Source organism: Triticum dicoccoides, chromosome 2A (assembly GCF_002162155.2).
Source record: "Triticum dicoccoides isolate Atlit2015 ecotype Zavitan chromosome 2A, WEW_v2.0, whole genome shotgun sequence".
Taxonomy (NCBI): Eukaryota; Viridiplantae; Streptophyta; class Magnoliopsida; order Poales; family Poaceae; genus Triticum; species Triticum dicoccoides.
Genome location: NC_041382.1, coordinates 45,161,118 through 45,179,218, shown reverse-complemented (window position 1 = coordinate 45,179,218; position 18,101 = coordinate 45,161,118). Strand labels below are relative to the sequence as shown.

At 43.6% G+C, this 18,101-nt stretch overlaps 1 protein-coding gene and 1 non-coding gene across 2 annotated transcripts; one reads left to right on the top strand and one right to left on the bottom strand.

Annotated features, from left to right (window-relative positions):
* Positions 1-1,628: 1,628 nt before the first annotated feature.
* On the bottom strand, positions 1,629-4,001 carry LOC119358865 (probable beta-1,4-xylosyltransferase IRX9). The gene is made up of 3 exons (XM_037625270.1): positions 3,243-4,001; positions 2,392-2,641; positions 1,629-2,058 (listed from the first exon to the last, which is right to left on the bottom strand). Exons 1-3 carry the CDS (start codon positions 3,908-3,910, stop codon positions 1,939-1,941), a joined length of 1,038 nt encoding a protein of 345 aa, XP_037481167.1. The 5' UTR covers positions 3,911-4,001; the 3' UTR covers positions 1,629-1,938.
* Positions 4,002-6,083: 2,082 nt separating this feature from the next.
* On the top strand, positions 6,084-6,156 carry TRNAA-AGC. The gene has a single exon. It is a non-coding gene; the product is annotated as a tRNA-Ala (tRNA).
* The last annotated feature ends 11,945 nt before the right edge of the window (positions 6,157-18,101 follow it).

Sequence of the window (18,101 nt, the reverse complement as noted above, 5' to 3'; positions counted from 1 at the left end):
TCTTTTACATATATTAAAATAGGTATAAACCCATTGTAATACACATAAGTGAACAATTATTTTGCATATGGATGTGATGTTTCCATCTATTTTGGGCCTTCTTTAGTTTAAAACGAAACTAAGTTCAACAAAATCTCATGACCAAAAATTGAAAAGGAAACATAATTTTAAATATTATAGAGTTCTACTGGCAAGTAAAGCATTTATATAATCATAATGATAGAGTTCGTGGTGTATGGCACTAGACTTATAGTTCTAATATTGCCAACAAATTTATGTGACTAATATTGCTAGAAAATAGAAAAAAATTGTATAAAATGTATTTAAAAACAAAGTATGTAATATTTTATGATATATAACTAAGTAAAAATGTTTAATATAAATAGATATTAATTAATTATTTTTGTATAATCAAATTGATAGAAACAATTATGCATAACTTGTATTATTTTCACAAACTGAAAGAGACATGTTAGTACGACAAAACACAATAAATTTACCTATCCAATCTCCCAAATAGATATCTATAACAGTCGGATAACATTGCTAAGAGAGTCCTCCACGATTGTTCTATATATGCATGGCTTCTTAACAAACTCTCCACGTATGCATGCCTTTTCAACAAACTTTTCCACGGGACGCAAAGAAAAACATATGTTTTTGTTTTTCTTAAATAACATATATTTATATTCTCTCGACTTTTCCTCTGAACGTTCACATGTTGATAATATATCCGTAAGAGGTTTACAGATCCAATGCGGCTTCCTCTAGCTCAACAGCATCAGAAAGGCGGACATGTTGGTAATACATTTGGTAGAGTGAGGCACCTTCCATATCAAAAATCTTGCATGGCGTCTGGCTTCGGACTCCCTGTATATGTGGAAGAAGCATAAGATTAGTCTAGAGACAAAGTAGATGCCCAGTATGGAGAATTTACATCCATTTTTGCGCAGTATTTTGTTTAAGATATGTACTTATCGATGGCCAAATTATGGAAGTTGCCAAGTATTGAGTCGGTGATTAATAATGGAAAATGGTGGCTATTGCAAGCCCTAGCTCCACTTAGAGATATATAACACTCCATGTTGCTCATAAGCCTTTGGAGGAGTTGGCATGTTCGAAATGGATTAGTACACCATAAACCTACCCCGTCCATGGATGTTGCTGTCAGATTTTTGCATAATTACTTGAATTCCTTGATTGGCATCAAAATGAACACTCATGTTGATCTGGTAAAAGGGAAAGATGTCATATCGTATGATCGTCCTAGTGTGCCCGCAAGTGCACTAGCTCAGGCCCTAGGATGGAATCCATCAATCGAGGGATGAGTCAAACTGACTACCGACGACTCTTATATTTTTGAGTGAAGATGCGGGTGCGGGCATGATACTTCATAACAATGTCGGAACCATAATATTTTTTCAGCATGTAGAACTTTGTTTTCTTGTAGAGATGCACCGGAAGCGGAGTTATGTACATGTATGGAGGGTCTGTTTCTTTTTTGGCTATTTAGCGTTCCGAGCTACCTATAGCCATTGAGATGGACTCGCTTACGGCAATGGCCATAATTTCCAGTGGAGAAGCCGATCGTTCGGTCTATGCTTCGCCGGTGAATGAGATCAGATATCTCATGGGTCTTAGACATACTTCCATTACTCACGTTTTTTTGTTCCCATAATAACGCTAGAGATAATTTAGCTAGTTCTGGTAGAGTTCATCGCAGGACAATGACTTTGCTTGGTTTAGGTCCACTGAAGTTTTGAAGATAGTGTGTGATGACTGTAATGACTTGGTGGTTGAGTAATACAAGTATTTCTCCTGCAAAAAGAAAAACGCAAAGTATGTGTACTTTCCTATCTGAGACCGTTTAAATTTGTTGTATTTCTAAATTTGTTGGTCCGTGATACCACAAGTCACTCAACCGGTTAGTAACTCAAACTAGGTTGCTAGGAACTGATCCCCACGCCACACCATAACCTCCGAGCAATCCCGGTTGGGCATCCCCCTCGACTTGTTGTAATCCTCCGCGGCCAACCGCTGCACAAACTTCACGGAATCCTGATAACAAAACATATATAGGGTTAGCCAAGACAGGGCCATGGATCCCATGATACTGCTGACTAATCAATATTTCGCGCTCTAGTGAAGTGAAGATCGAGACAAATGGAAGCTAGTGTGGCGGTGCACGCCGCGCATGAATCACGGCCTTAGTTTATGTCCTGTCCCGGCCGTTCGTCCTGCCGGCGCACAGCAACAAAATTGACGGGGCAAATTTCACGGACGAAAAGCCGCACGCTTTCGCGGCCGCTTTGACGACAAGCCCGCCGTCGTCGTGTGCGGAACGGCGGACTAAAATGTGGAAGCTAGTTAATTGAGTAATGAGGACTGTACCTGTGAGGCGTCGGGCTCGGAGACGGGGAAGCTGTCCCAGCGGCTGGGGTGCCAGAGCAGGGCGCTGCCGAACGCGAAGCGCGCCACGTCCACCGTGCCGGCCGGCGGCCTCGCCCTCACCGCCGGCGTTCCGTCGGCCGTGGAGAACCAGCCGGTGACCGCCCACGGCGAGCCGCCGCACACCGGGCCGTCCACCGTCGCCCTCCGCTCGCGCTCCGACACCGTCGCCACCGGCCACGCGCCGAACGTCCTGCACCGTAGACATGCACAGTGCACGTGTCAGTGGCACGTACCAAAAAGCGACGGCTAATGAATGAGTGCACAGAAATGGTTCAGATTGATTAAAGGTGGCCAATCATTCGTCCATCCATGTTTCTCGGACTGGACGGCGCTGCCGACACTTGGGCGGGCGCTGAAGCAGAGGAGGCAGAGCATCGAGAGCCGAGCATGGTCCGCACATGCATGGACACTAGTGCTCAATGTGACATCCGTCGTGCCATCTAGCTATTCCTGGTCGATTCGATTCAAAGCTGCGTCGTACACTACTCATCGGTCGCCATGGTCACCATGGCCTACCTCCAGTCTCATCTCTCGTGCATATTAACTGCTTGTCAACCATCCACTAATCCATCCTCAGACTCCACCGACACCGGCCAAACACTCACTACAACGAAGCATGTGCAAGATCAACATCATGCATCCAGCTGTTAACTCACTATGCTAAAATGCTGTTTGTAATGCCGGGTGGTGCTAATAAGATCATGCACGCTGATGAAAAGTGCATGCATGATGCATGATCCGATGGCTAGCTAAAAGTTTTGGAGGCACGACGCGCGCGCGCGCGCACTCACCTGATCTGCCTGAGCTGGTCGAAGAAGCGGAGGTCGTAGACGTCGCCGAGGCCGGCGAAGAGCACGACCCCGGCGAGCCGGTGCTCCTCCACGTGCTCCAGCGCCAGGTTCCGCTGGTGGTGCCGCTCCTTCTCCATGCCGACGCCGTCGGCCGTGAAGTTCTCCGGATAGGTCAGGTGCCGGTACGCCACCCCGGCGCCGCGCAGCAGCCGCGCCGTGGGCAGGGCCTCCGCCGCCGGCTCCACCACCAGCCACAGCACGGGCGGGGGCACGAGCCTGAGCGCGTGCGCGGCGCGCGTGAGCCCCGCGGCCCGCCGCTCCGGGTCGGACCGCTCGGTGGCGGTCACCACCAGCAGCAGCTGGGGCTGCCGCAGCGGCTCCAGCGCCGGCGGCCCCGGCGCCGGCGCGGGGAGGACGGCGACGTGGACGCGCCCGTCGCGCAGCTGCCGCTGCTGCTCCCAGAGCAGCAGCACGGTGCGGTCGAAGGCGCCGTCGACGGCGTGGAGCGCGCGGGAGACGTGGGCGGAGGCGGAGGCGGTCCAGCGGGCGGCCGGGGCGAGGCCGGCGAGGAGGCCGATGAGGAAGCAGATGGAGGCGTGCAGCATGGCCCGCCGCAGCAGCAGCGGCCGCCTCGCCCGCGGCTTCCGCGCCTTCTTCGGCGACGCCATGAGCGGCACGCAGCGGCGGGCTTAGCTAGTGATGAGTGTTTGGTGAGCGAGTGTCAGTGTGTGCGAGTGTGATCGGGTGCCGCTTGATATCTGGGTGGGAACTGGGAAATGATTCCATCCAAGTTGGACTTTGGTCTGGGATCGTGGATGGCTGGATGCATCGGCCAAATCTCGACTGACATGTACACGTGGCCGGCACGCCGGGTTCAGACCTCCGAGCGGGCGCAGCACATCCCATTTTTTACTCTGCTGTCCGCTGGCGATGCTGCGCGTTTCATAGCAGAAAACGAGTTCATCTGTCTGTTTTATCTGGGATGAATGTATGTTTAATCACAACTAATCAAATTCAAATATACAGTAGATGGTGATGCGAGGTATACGCCATTCTAGTCACCGTCTCCCGCCGTGCACTCAGTTTTGTCCGTCGACCTCCTTGTCAGTCGTCGGGGTACTTGGCCATCAGACAGCAGTACCGATCGAGTACGGACGTGGTACCGGTAGCGACACTGTGTCTGCAATCAATGCACGCTGTCGACCCCGTTTTGTCGTCGGTTCTTCTTCTGGAGTACGTACTCCTGTTACAGAAAGGAAGCCATTCACTCAGCAATTTATTTCATGCAGACAGATAGACATTGGCATCTTCACCTGACGCCAAGAGGAGAGATTGGCATCACACGTGCATGGCTTGCTTCCGTTCCCTATCGAATGAACCAAACAGGATTCAGTTTCAGAAACTCGACTCGACATATCAGCAGCAACAATACAGTGTATCCAAGGGAAGGAGGGCTGACGGGAAGCACAAGAAGAAATTTTCCTTTCTGTGTCCTGCAGAAATAGCCTGAATTTTGTATTTTCTATTCTATATGTAGATTCGTGCATCATTGTTAGCACCACTTGGGGATGTAGCTCAGATGGTAGAGCGCTCGCTTAGCATGCGAGAGGGGATCGATACCCCACTTCTCCAAATCATCTTTTTCTTTTTTGCTACGCTGAACATTTTTTTTCTTATAGATGCAAGTGGCAAACTGCCCTCTTTCTCATCATTTTTATTAATCAATCAGGGCGAAAGAGAGCTCCAAAGTGGCTTGTCTCCCTGCAAAACTTCGTGCGCTTCGATTAATAGAAGAAGGCCCTATAAATCCAACTATTTTGTTGAGTCCAAGAAACAAAATAATAGGATCTCGTGTTTAATTATGCTTGAGCAGATTTCTGCTACCTCGTGTCATAGTTTAAGCAGGCAATAAGCAACCAACATGACTACATGAAGACTCTACTCGGTGGTATGGCCTGAATCTGAATAATCAGCACAAGTTGCTTGCTTCAGGAGACTGCTGTCAGTTCAGTAACACAGACTCAATAACTATTTATCTATCACCAGACCAACTTTTTGAGACAGTTATGACCGTTGCCGAATGTTTTCTCTTATCCCTGTCCACTGTGGCCTAGTACTTGCTGGTTGTCCCAGAGAATCTGTGTTGCAGCTTCTTTTGTTCCCTGATATTTTCTAGTCTTTGTATATGAAGTTACTTGTATACAGTTTTGCTCCCATCATGTAGATTATACTTCTATACAGTCTTAGTCTGGTGCACTGGAGTTGCCCCAGTGAACCATGGATCCGTCGTACGTTTAGTAGTACGCCGTTGAAGTTCATCGGCTGTGATGTTCCTCTTTTTTCCCAATGGGATAAAACAATGCATCAAATGATTTTCTTTTGTACAAGATCATAGTTTTAGGATCTTTTGAGCAGTTAAAGGTACGCTTGTGCTGTAAGGAGTGTATTTAAGGGTGTAGCGATTGTGAAAGTAAGCTATTCGCTAGCCTAGTACTCCCTCCGTCCGGAATTACTTGTCGCATAAATGGATGAAAATGAATGTATCTAGAATTAAAATACATCTGGATACATTTATTTCTCTGACAAGTATTTCCGGACGGAGGGAGTATATTCCTGGAGAAAGCTAACTTGTCAGTGTTGATAAGACATTGGCATCTTGAATTGATGCTAGGCTTTCGTCCCTTTTCGAATGAACCGAACATGGTTCTCTTTTTTTCCTGTGGCCTGCAAAATACTTTCTCTGTCTGGAATTATTGTTCGCTCAACGGATGTATATAGATCTGCTGAACGTTGTGTTGTTCTTTCAATATATAAATTTGTGTTTTGAAGGAACCATCACCTGGGGATGTAGCTCAGATGGTAGAGCGCTCGCTTAGCATGCGAGAGGTATGGGGATCGATACCCCACTTCTCCACTAATGTTTTTGTTTCTGTTTTGCTTGCCAGGCTAAACTTTTGTTTTTAGTTGCTAGGGCTTAACTTCGAGATCAAGCAGCAAGTAGCAACCACCCTCATTGTCATCCTTTTTTTATCAGTCGGGGCAAGAGAGAGCACCAAACTGAGTTGTCTCCCTGCAAAAACTTCGTGATGCTATCGCAAAAATCAACATCCTAGATCAGATGCTTCCTTTCCTGTTGGTTCTAAACGAGATGTACAGTGGACTGGACAGGATACCCTCTGAGCCTGAACCATGGACAACATTTACTTCACTGGTCTTAATCTGCCGCCCGCGCACGGCGCACGCCGGAGTGGCACAAATGAAGCTTCATCTGGTCAGAGGGGAGAACCGGCGGCCACCCTCATGGCGGGTGCGGTTCTCGGACCGACACCGTCTAGGTACTGTACCATACTACCATTCGTGGAGGCCATATTATCAGTCTCGAGCCTCCATTTCCGTTTTATTAGACTTGGTTGTATTCTGGGAAGAAAAACTCGGTTAATGGGTTTTTTTTTCAGGAGACTACCCGGTGGTCTGGCCTGAATCTGAACAATTAAATCTTATGACACAATTACACAACATAAGATGGATGTAGTGATTAATTATGCTTGGACAGCAATTGACATGAGAATTCTACTCGGTGGTCTGTTCTGAATCTGAATAACCAACACGTGTTCCTTACTTCAGGAGACTATTATCAGTTCTTGAACAGACTCGATAACTATTCATCTCTTCCAAATTAACCTATATTTCTGAACACACTGGCTTCTGAGACTGAGATTGTTATGATCCAAAATAAAATTATGATAATTGTGACGTGCTTCTCCCATTGCTGAATGATTTCCCTTATCCCTGTCAACTGTAGCTCAGTAGTCGGTGGTTGTCCAAATAATCTGCGTTGCAGCTTCTTTTGTTCCCCGATATTTCCTTGTCTTTGTACCATATGAATTGCTCCCTTCATGTAGATTACTTCTATGCAGTCTTAGTTAGGTGCACTGGACCTGCTCCAGTGAACCATGGATCCGTCGTTTAGTAGTACGCTGTTCAAGTTCATCAGCTGTGAGCCTGTGATGTTCCTCTGTTTTCCCTATGGGACAAAATAATGCATCAAATGATTTTCTTCTGTAGAAGATCGCAGTTTTTGGATCTTTTGAGTAGTTAATTATGCTACATAAAGGTACTCTTGTGTTGTAAGGAGTGTCGGTAGCATCGAGGATTTGTTAGGAATAAAACTAAATAGATTTATCTGATTGCTCAACTCAGTTGTGATAGTTGAAGAAAAGGCTACTGGCTATAGTGTATTTACTATTTCTCTACGGTTCATATAAAACTTGAAATATCCTACATCTACAGGCAGCATTTTTTTTTTTTGAATTAAGGGACTTGTGAGTTGTGACCTCAAGTTTCATCTTGTTAATACAAAAACACGGGTTAACACTCAGTACTCGATGTTGATGCTAGGTTTTTCAGTTTTCTACGGTAAGTAACAAGATGTGTTTAGCTCTAGGCAACCAAGGAATCTATTTTAGGTGATGTATCCTAGAAAATAATGATCAATAAATTGAAGTTATTTTCATATCGGGTGACACAGTTTGGTCGTCAAATTCCCAACCATATCCGAGTAAAAAGTGTATCACAACTGCTGTTGTGCATTTGCTTCATGTCATCGTATTAATGATATGCTGCCCTCATAAACTAGATTTTGCCAACAAAAGTTATATGCGTTGTCTTTTTTATTTTCTTTTATCAAGCCAAAGCCTAGGCTTCTTTGTCTAAAGACACTCAAGATCCCTACAAAGTTTGTTGTTGAAGAACTCAACAAAATTCACATGGTAAACCCCTATCTTCTAATGTTTGGCGAGATTGCTTGTCCAGATAGTTAACAACCTCATTTGTGATGTTTCTCTATATAACTTTGATCTTATTTTTGAGTTCTACTAATTTTAGTGAGGCTTGATTGATTCACTAATTATTTTGTAGGTTGATAATAGTTATATGGTTCCATACATGTTGGTGCTCTCGCATGGAATTGATTTGTAAAACCTTCCTTTGGTGAAAGATGGCGCTTGGATTTGATTTGCAAACGAATAAATGGAAAGGTGTTTTTACATGTGAAACCTTATGGTCCTGTAGTATTTTCTTTCGAAAGGATATTTAATTACTTATACATCCTGGACGTATACATATTTTTTGTAGCTTCCATGCTTTAGTATCAATGAATTGACATTTTTTATAATTTATTTGGAGTAACATACTTATAAAGATTGGAGTTGGTGGTGAGTTCACATATGGGTTCAACATCCTTTTCAAATAAACAAATACACACATCCCCACATGTGGAACTAGCAACCTTTCAAGAGACATAAACAAATATACTTTACTCACATGTGGGATCTATCATAAATAAACAAATACACTACTTTCGTGTGATCTAGCCTTAATCTAAATAATTATGCTTGAATAGCAATTGACATGAGAATTTTACTCGGTGGTCAGGCCTGAATCTGAATAATCAGCACAAGTTGCTTGCTTCAGGAGACTATTGTAAGTTCAGGAACACAGACTCAGTAACTACTTATTTCCTCCAAGTTAACCTGTATTTCTGAACACACGACTAGAATATATATTGATCTATCTCCAACCCAAGCTTCTGAGACTGAGACTGTTATGAGAGAAAATAAAATTATGATAATTGTGACGTGTTTCTCCCGTTGCTGAATGATTTCCCTTATCCCTGTCAACTGTAGCTCAGTACTCGGTGGTTGTCCCAAGAATCTGTGTTGCAGCTTCTTTTGTTCCCCGATATTTCCTCGTCTCTGTACCATATGAAGTTACTTTTATACAGTTTTGCTCCCTTTATGTAGATTACTTCTGTGCAGTCTTAGTTAGGTGCACTGGACCTGCTCCACAGCTCCAGTGAACCATGGATCCGTCGCTTAGTGGTACGCTGTTCAAGTTCATCAGCTGTGAGCCTGTGATGTTCCTCTGTTTTCCCTATGGGAGAAAATAATGCATCAAATGATTTTCTTCTGTAGAAGATCGCAGTTTTTGGATCTTTTGAGTAGTCATGCTACATAAAGGTACTCTTGTGTTATAAGGAGTGTCGGTAGCATCGAGGATTTGTTAGGAATAATACTACAGGCGTCCTTCTCTTGAGCCTGCTCCTTCTGTAATTCCTGTAATGGTGTTGACTCATGAGCCATGACCATCCGGAACTAAATAGATTTATCTGATTGCTCAACTCAGATGTGAAAGCTGAAGAAAATGCTACTAGCTATAGAGTAATGACTATTTCTCTACGGTTCATATAAAAGTTGAAATATCCTATATGCAGCATATTTTTCCAAATTAAGGGACTGTGAGTTGTGACCCAAAAGTTTCATCTTGTTAATACAGAAACACGGGTTAACACTCAGTACTCGCTGTTGATGCTAGGTTTTTCAGTTTGCTATGGTAAGTAACAAGATGTGTTTAGCTCTAGACAACCAAGGAATCCTATTTTAGGTGATGTATCCTAGAAAGTACTGATTAATAAATTGAAGTTATTTTCATATTGGGTGACACAGTTGGGTCGTCAAAGGTTCCATTACAAGTTCCCAACCATACCCGAGTAAAAAGTGTATCACAACTGCTGTTGTGCATTTGCTTCATTTCATCGTATTAATGATATGCTGCCCTCATAAACTAGATTTTACAACAAAAGTTATATGCATTGTCTTTTTTCTTTTCTTTTATCAAGCCAAAGCTTAGGTTTCTTTGTCGAAAGACACTCAAGATCTCTACAAAGTTTGTTGTTGAAGAACTCAACAAAATTCACATGGTAAACCCCTATCTTCTAATGTTTGGTGAGATTGTTTGTCCAGATAGTTAACAACCTCATTTGTGATGTTTCTCTATATGACTTTGATCTTACTTTTGAGTTCTACTAATTTTAGCGAGGCTTGATTGATTCACTAATTATTTTGTTGGTTGATAAGGGTTATATGGTTCTCTCGCATGGAATTGATTTGCAAAACCTTCCCTTTGGTGAAAGATGGCGCTTGGATTTGATTTGCAAAAGAATAAATGGAAAGGTGTTTTTACATGTGAAACCTTATGGTCATGTAGTATTTTCTTTCGAAAGGATATTTAATTACTTATACATCCTGGACGTATACATATTTTTTGTAGCTTCCATACTTTAGTATCAATGAATTGACTTTTTTATGATTTATTTGGAGTAACATCCTACTTATAAAGATTAGAGTTGGTGGTGAGTTCACATATGGGTTCAACATCATTTTCAAATAAACAAATACACACATCCCGACATCCCCACATGTGGAACTAGCAACCTTTCAAGAGACATATAAACAAATATATTTTACTCACATGTGGGATCTATCATAAATAAACAAATACACTACTTTCGTGTGATACCAACTTTTTATGAGCTAAAAGGTACAAATAACAAAGACAAAAATGTGACTTCAACTCAAAATCGATCTTGGTTTTACTTCTCTTCCCAACCTACTATTGTCATTTAAAATTCTCCGACGCTGCATGTCTCTCACCATATTTTTGCTATCTTTTCTAATCATAAATCACACAACGGTCATAAAAGGACACTAATGTTATTTTCACCACCTCTAAGCTAATGGTTCCGTGGCAACGCATGGGCATCGTGCTAGTAATAGTAAAGTTCTCAACGCCAGTTTCCGTTTTCAGGGAAAATGATTATTGTTCATTTACGGGGAAAATAAAAAAAATACAGAGATGTTTTTGGACAATGAGAAGACCTTGTGCAAAAGACCGAGCCTGGATGGGCTTGGGAGGGAGGGTCCCCCACTGCCTGGGCCCACCAGGCACCTTGGGTGCCTCTCCAATGCCACCGGTCCTTAGATACCTCAAGAATCTCAATCAAATTTATCGTGTATTATTCCTCGAGGTGGAGGCGGCCGTCATTGCTGATCTTCATCTTGGAGGATTGCCGGAAGCCAAACCCTGCCCCCTGATAGGGGGAAATTTCACCATTGACCGCGTCAACTCCTTCTCCATCAGCACCCTCATGCTCATCACAACCATGTGTGAGTAATCTACGTAGACACATGCTATGGATGAGAATTGGACGAGATCCATTATGTAATAGCCTTAAGATTTGTGGGGATCAATCCCAGTATGATGAATGTTTGAGAATTAAAGGTGAAATGAAGGCATGCACATAAGACCTTATCTGTTAATTGTAATAAAGGGTAACAAAACCCTGTGTGAAATACAATACCACTCCTCATTATAGACTGTAACAAGAGCACGACCGAAATAATTATTGAACATTGTTGCCTCGGTTTGCGAAGGAAGCTAGATGTCCCATTATGGGGATCATTATCCATCACTCTCGCCGTGCGGTCCTATTCGCCTCTTGGAATTTGTAGCTTAGTGTGCAAGCACAGAGTGTGGAGTGGTACTTGAAGTTTGGAGGTCATCAAACTCCTTATGAGATGGGGCCGACATTTTTGGAGTCATAGTTTTACATGATTGTAGAAACCGTGCATAGATAGAAAAGTGCTCGACCATGTGGTTTGGTGAGATGAAGAGTCTTCTCTAGTTGATCCCCAGCTTATCTGGTAACAAAAGTGAAGATTGAGTTCGGTGGAGTTACTCACACTTTTAGGCAATTAGCTAGGAGGGATTTGCACTCTAGAAGTTTGCTATATTTGGCATATAACTCTGTATCCATGAGAAGCTAATAGCTATTTTGTAATCATGTTTCACATAGTTTTTTGACTTACATCGTGTAATAGTCCATGAGCAACTTATATGGCTTACTATAATCATGTGGCACATCTAATTGAAGGAAATATGCCCTAGAGGCAATAATAAAGTTGTTATTTATACTTCCTTATATCATGATAAATGTTTATTATTCATGCTAGAATTGTATTAACCGGAAACTTAGTACTCCCTCCGGTCCTTTTTACTCTGCATATTAGATTTGTCTGAAGTCAAACTCTTCAAAGTTTGACCAAGTTTATACAAAAAATTATTAACATTCACATATCAACACCAATATCATTAGAACCATCTTGGAATATATTTTCATATTATATTCATTAGGTATTATAGATGTTAATATTTTTTAAATATAAATTTGGTCAAACTTAGCAAAGTTTAACTTTAGACAAATCTAATATGTAGAGTAAAAAGGACCAGAGGGAGTACATGTGTGAATACATAGACAAACAGAGTGTCACTAGTTTGCCTCTACTTGACTAGCTCGTTGAATCAATGATGGTTATGTTTCCTAACCATAGACATGAGTTGTCATTTGATTAATGGGATCACATCATTAGAGAATGATGTGACTGACTTGACCCATCCGTTAGCTTAGCACGATGATCGTTTAGTTTGTTGCTATTGCTTTCTTCATAACTTATACATGTTCCTATGACTATGAGATCATGCAACTCCCGAATACCGGAGGAACACTTTGTGTGCTACCAAAGGTCACAACGTAACTGGGTGATTATAAAGGTGCTCTACAGGTGTCTCCGATGGTGTTTGTTGAGTTGGCATAGATCGAAATTAGGATTTGTCACTCCGATTGTCGGAGAGGTATCTCTGGGCCCTCTCGGTAATGCGCATCAATATAATCCTTGCAAGCAATGTAGCTAATGAGTTAGTTATGGGATGTAGCATTACGGAACGAGTAAATAGACTTGCCGGTAACAAGATTGAACTAGGCATTGAGATACCGACGATCGAATCTCGGGCAAGTAACATACCGATAACAAAGGGAACAATGTATATCGTTATGCAGTTTGACTAATAAAGATCTTCATAGAATATGTGCGAGCCAATATGAACATCCAGGTTCCGCTATTGGTTATTGACCGGAGACATGTCTCGGTCATGTCTACATAGTTCTCGAACCCGTAGGGTCCCCACGCTTAACGTTCAGTGACAATCGGTATTATGAGTTTATGTGTTTTGATGAACCGAAGGTTGTTCGGAGTCCCGGATATGATCACGGGCATGACGAGGAGTCTCAAAATGGTTGAGACATAAAGGTCGATATATTGGATGACTATGTTTGGACATCGGAATAGTTCCGGGTGAATTCAGACATTAACCGGAGTACCGGGGGGTTACCGGAACCCCCGGGGGAGTATATGGGCCCTAATGGGCTTTAGGGGAGAGAGGGAGGGGCTGCCTAGGGCAGGTCGCCCCCCCAAAGGCCTAGTCCGAATTGGACTAGGGGGGAGAGGCGGCGCCCCCTCCTTCCTTCTCTTCTCTCTTCCCTTTCCTACTCTCCTACTCTTACTACATGGAAAAGGGGGAATCCTACTCCCGGTGGGAGTAGGACTTCCCAAGGCGCGCCATAGTAGAGGGCCGGCCCTCCCCCTCCTCCACTCCTTTATATACGGGGAGGGGGGCACCCCATAGACACACAAGTTGATCATTGATCTTTTAGCCGTGTGTGGTGCCCCCCTCCACCATAATCCACCTCGGTCATATCGTAGCGGTGCTTAGGCGAAGCCCTGTTCCGGTAGCATCATCATCATCGTCATCATGCCGTCGTGCTGACGAAGCTCTCCCTCGACACTCTGCTGGATCGTGAGTTCGTGGGACGTCACCGAGCCGAACGTGCGCAGATCGCGGAGGTGCCGTACCTTCGGTACTAAGATCGGTCGATCGTGAAAACGTACGACTACATCAACCGCGTTGTCATAACGCTTCCGTTTACGGTCTACAAGGGTACGTGGACAACACTCTTCCACTCTCGTTGCTATGCATCACCATGATCCTGCGTGTGCATAGGAATTTTTTTGAAATTACTACGTTCCCCAACACTAATCAATAAAGCTTCCTCTTGCCAGATTTTTTTAGTGGGGGATCAATCGATGTTTTTATCGTAATTCATGCTTTCCTTACACTAGAGTTCAAAACAAGATGATTGAATTCAGTAAGGAAGAGAATAACACCTCCTACTCCATTTCATTTTCAAAACTTTATATGGGTCCACAAGCCATTGAACAGAGTAGCTTGTAGGTTATATGCCGCCATGGGATGCCACCCATGAGGGGTGACGGTGTAACCTAAACTCATGACTTTACATGTTGGTTTGCACCTTATTCATTGCCTTCATCATTGTTGATGGATTCCCTCGTGGATAAGGATAGAGTCGATACTAGCATTGAAGCTACCTGACCTAGTAAAACTAGATAAATTAGATAATAAAGTTAGTGTAAACACATCTTGTAATAAATATAACATCATTACAATATTTTATGGGTTCATGGTTCGTCATACCACGACATGCTTTATTGGGACGAAGTATGGAAATAAAGGAGAAATAAAGGCATGCCACCGTATCTATGAGTTAATAAAGGGTAAAAAATCTTCGGGTGAACTGCAATATTACTCCTCATTATAGTTTCTAAAAAGAGCGCGACCAAAATAATCAGTGAACATTGTTACCTCATTTGCGAATTAAACTAGATGCCTTGTCACCGAGATCATTATACATAACTCTCATGGACATTGTTACCAAATTTGTGAAGGAAACTATTGGCCTCTTGGAATTTTGTGGCTAAGCGCAATAATGGAGTATGAAGAGGTACTTGTAGTTTAGAGGGCATCATTTTGAAGTCACCATTTGACTAGATTGTAGAAACTGAATTTGGAAAGATAGAAAATGCTCGGCCACGTGGTTTGATGAGATGAAGTGTCTTCTATAGTTGATCGTGACTTCCCTAGTAATAAAGATGCACTACTAGGGAAAACCCTAGGCATAGCAGTAGCGCTGGGTCCAGCGCTACAAGTAGCAGTAGCGCTTGTTCTAAAAAGCGATACTGCTAAATTTTCCTGTATTTTTAAAAATACAGCTTATTTTCATTGTGTGGTTTTATATACAGTACTTTCATCATATGATTTTATGACCATGATTACTTATTATATATAACAGTGGATGAAATGAACATGGAGTAGATTCAAGTGGAGGCAACATGTGGTGCATGTCGAAAGTACTACCCTTATCCAAACTTGATCTAGTTTGGATTAGTAGTATTTCGATGTGCACCACATGTTGGCTTCACTTGAATCTAATTCAGGTTCATTTCACCCATTGTTATATATAATAAGTAATCATGCTCACATAACAACTTAGCATCATGCATCATCGATCATAATAATAAATAACTCATCATTGGTATCATAATAACAAGTCATACTCATCATCATCGATCATACAACTTCTACTCGGTACCACATCATCATCATAGTCATCTAACCAATCCTACTTTGTTGTTCTTAGCATATGATCATGAGTATTATTAACTAGGACCTACTACGTTCTCTTAGGTAAAATAGCATAAAACAAGATAGGCCCTGACTCTCCATTATGAAGAATGGAGATTATCTTGTCTTCAATTATTGCCTTTCGCACAATGTTGCTTCCAAGTACCTCCTTACGACTGTCCATACATTTTTTCCACTCTTTGATTTTCATGTCTTCACTTCTTTTAGAAATCCAATATGGACAGGTGAGATTCGTATGATGACCTGGCCGTATGTTCAAAACATCAAGGCGACCATTTTGATACATCAGATGAGGCACACAATCATTCAGGATTTTCTATTGAAAAACATAGTAATAACTTCGTAGTTAGCAATGTAGTTAAGTTTTAAAAGAATTTATGCAAAAGATGCACGGATGTCGTAATACTAAAAATGTTAGAAATATGCCCTAGAGGCAATAATAAATTAGTTATTATTATATTTCCTTATTCATGATAATCGTTTATTATCCATGCTAGAATTGTATTGATAGGAAACTCAGATACATGTGTGGATACATAGACAACACCATGTCCCTAGTAAGCCTCTAGTTGACTAGCTCGTTGATCAATAGATGGTTACGGTTTCCTGACCATGGACATTGGATGTCGTTGATAACGGGATCACATCATTGGGAGAATGATGTGATGGACAAGACCCAATTCTAAGCCTAGCACAAAGATCGTGTAGTTCGTATGCTAAAGCTTTTCTAATGTCAAGTATCATTTCCTTAGACCATGAGATTATGCAACTCCCGGATACCGTAGGAATACTTTGGGTGTGCCAAATGTCACAACGTAACTGGGTGGCTATAAAGGTACACTACAGGTATCTCCGAAAGTGTCTGTTGGGTTGGCACGAATCGAGACTGGGATTTGTCACTCCGTGTAAATGGAGAGGTATCTCTGGGCCCACTCGGTAGGACATCATCATAATGTGCACAATGTGACCAAGGAGTTGATCACGGGATGATGTGTTACGGAACGAGTAAAAGAGACTTGCCGGTAACGAGATTGAACAAGGTATCGGGATACCGACGATCGAATCTCGGGTAAGTACAATACCGCTAGACAAAGGGAATTGTATACGGGATTGATCGAATCCTCGACATCGTGGTTCATCCGATGAGATCATCGTGGAACATGTGGGAACCAACATGGGTATCCAGATCCCGCTGTTGGTTATTGACCGGAGAACGTCTCGGTCATGTCTGCATGGTTCCCGAACCCGTAGGGTCTACACACTTAAGGTTCGATGACGCTAGGGTTATATAGGAAGTTTGTATGTGGTTACCGATCGGAGTCCCAGATGAGATCCCGGACGTTACGAGGAGTTCCGGAATGGTCCGGAGGTAAAGATTTATATATGGGAAGTCCTGTTTTGGTCACCGGAAAAGTTTCGGGTTTTATCGGTAACGTACCGGGACCACCGGGAGGGTCCCGGGGGTCCACCAAGTGGGGCCACCAGCCCCGGAGAGCTGCATGGGCCAAGTGTGGGTGGGGACCAGCCCCAGGTGGGCTGGTGCGCCCCCCCACCAAGGCCCAAGGCGCAAGGGAGAGGGAAGGGGGGCAAACCCTAGGGCAGATGGGCCCTAAGGCCCACCCCAGGTGCGCCTCCCCTCTCTCCCCCCTTGGCCGCCCCCCTTAGATGGGATCTAGGCTGGCCGCCACCCCTAGGGGTGGAAACCTAGTTGAGGGCGCAGCCCCTCCCCTCCCCCTATATATACTTAAGGTTTGGGCTGCCCAACACACATGAGTTTCTCTCCTTCTTGGTGCAGCCCTACCCCTCTCCTCCTCGTCTCTTGCGGTGCTTGGCGAAGCCCTGCTGGAGTACCACGCTCCTCCACCACCACCACGCCGTTGTGCTGCTGCTGGATGGAATCTTCCTCAACCTCTCCCTCTCTCCTTGCTGGATCAAGGCATGGGAGACATCACCAGGTTGTACGTGTGTTGAACGCGGAGGTGCCGTCCGTTCGGCACTAGGATCTCCGGTGATTTGGATCACGACGAGTACGACTCCTTCAACCCCGTTCTCTTGAACGCTTCCGCTTAGCGATCTACAAGGGTATGTAGATGCACTCTCCTTCCCCTCGTTGCTGGTTTCTCCATACATAGATCTTGGTGACACGTAGGAAAATTTTGAATTTCTGCTACGTTCCCCAACAGTGGCATCATGAGCTAGGTCTATTGCGTAGTTTCTATGCACGAGTAGAACACAAAGTAGTTGTGGGTGTTGATTTTGTTCAATATGCTTACCGTTACTAGTCCAATCTTGATTCGGCGGCATTGTGGGATGAAGCGGCCCGGACCGACCTTACACGTACTCTTACGTGAGACTGGTTCCACCGACTGACATGCACTAGTTGCATAAGGTGGCTAGCGGGTGTCTGTCTCTCCCACTTTAGTCGGATCGGATTCGATGAAAAGGGTCCTTATGAAGGGTAAATAGCAATTGGCATATCACGTTGTGGTTTTTGCGTAGGTAAGAAACGTTCTTGCTAGAAACCCATAGCAGCCACGTAAAACATGCAAACAACAATTAGAGGACGTCTAACTTGTTTTTGCAGGGTATGCTATGTGATGTGATATGGCCAAGAAGAATGTGATG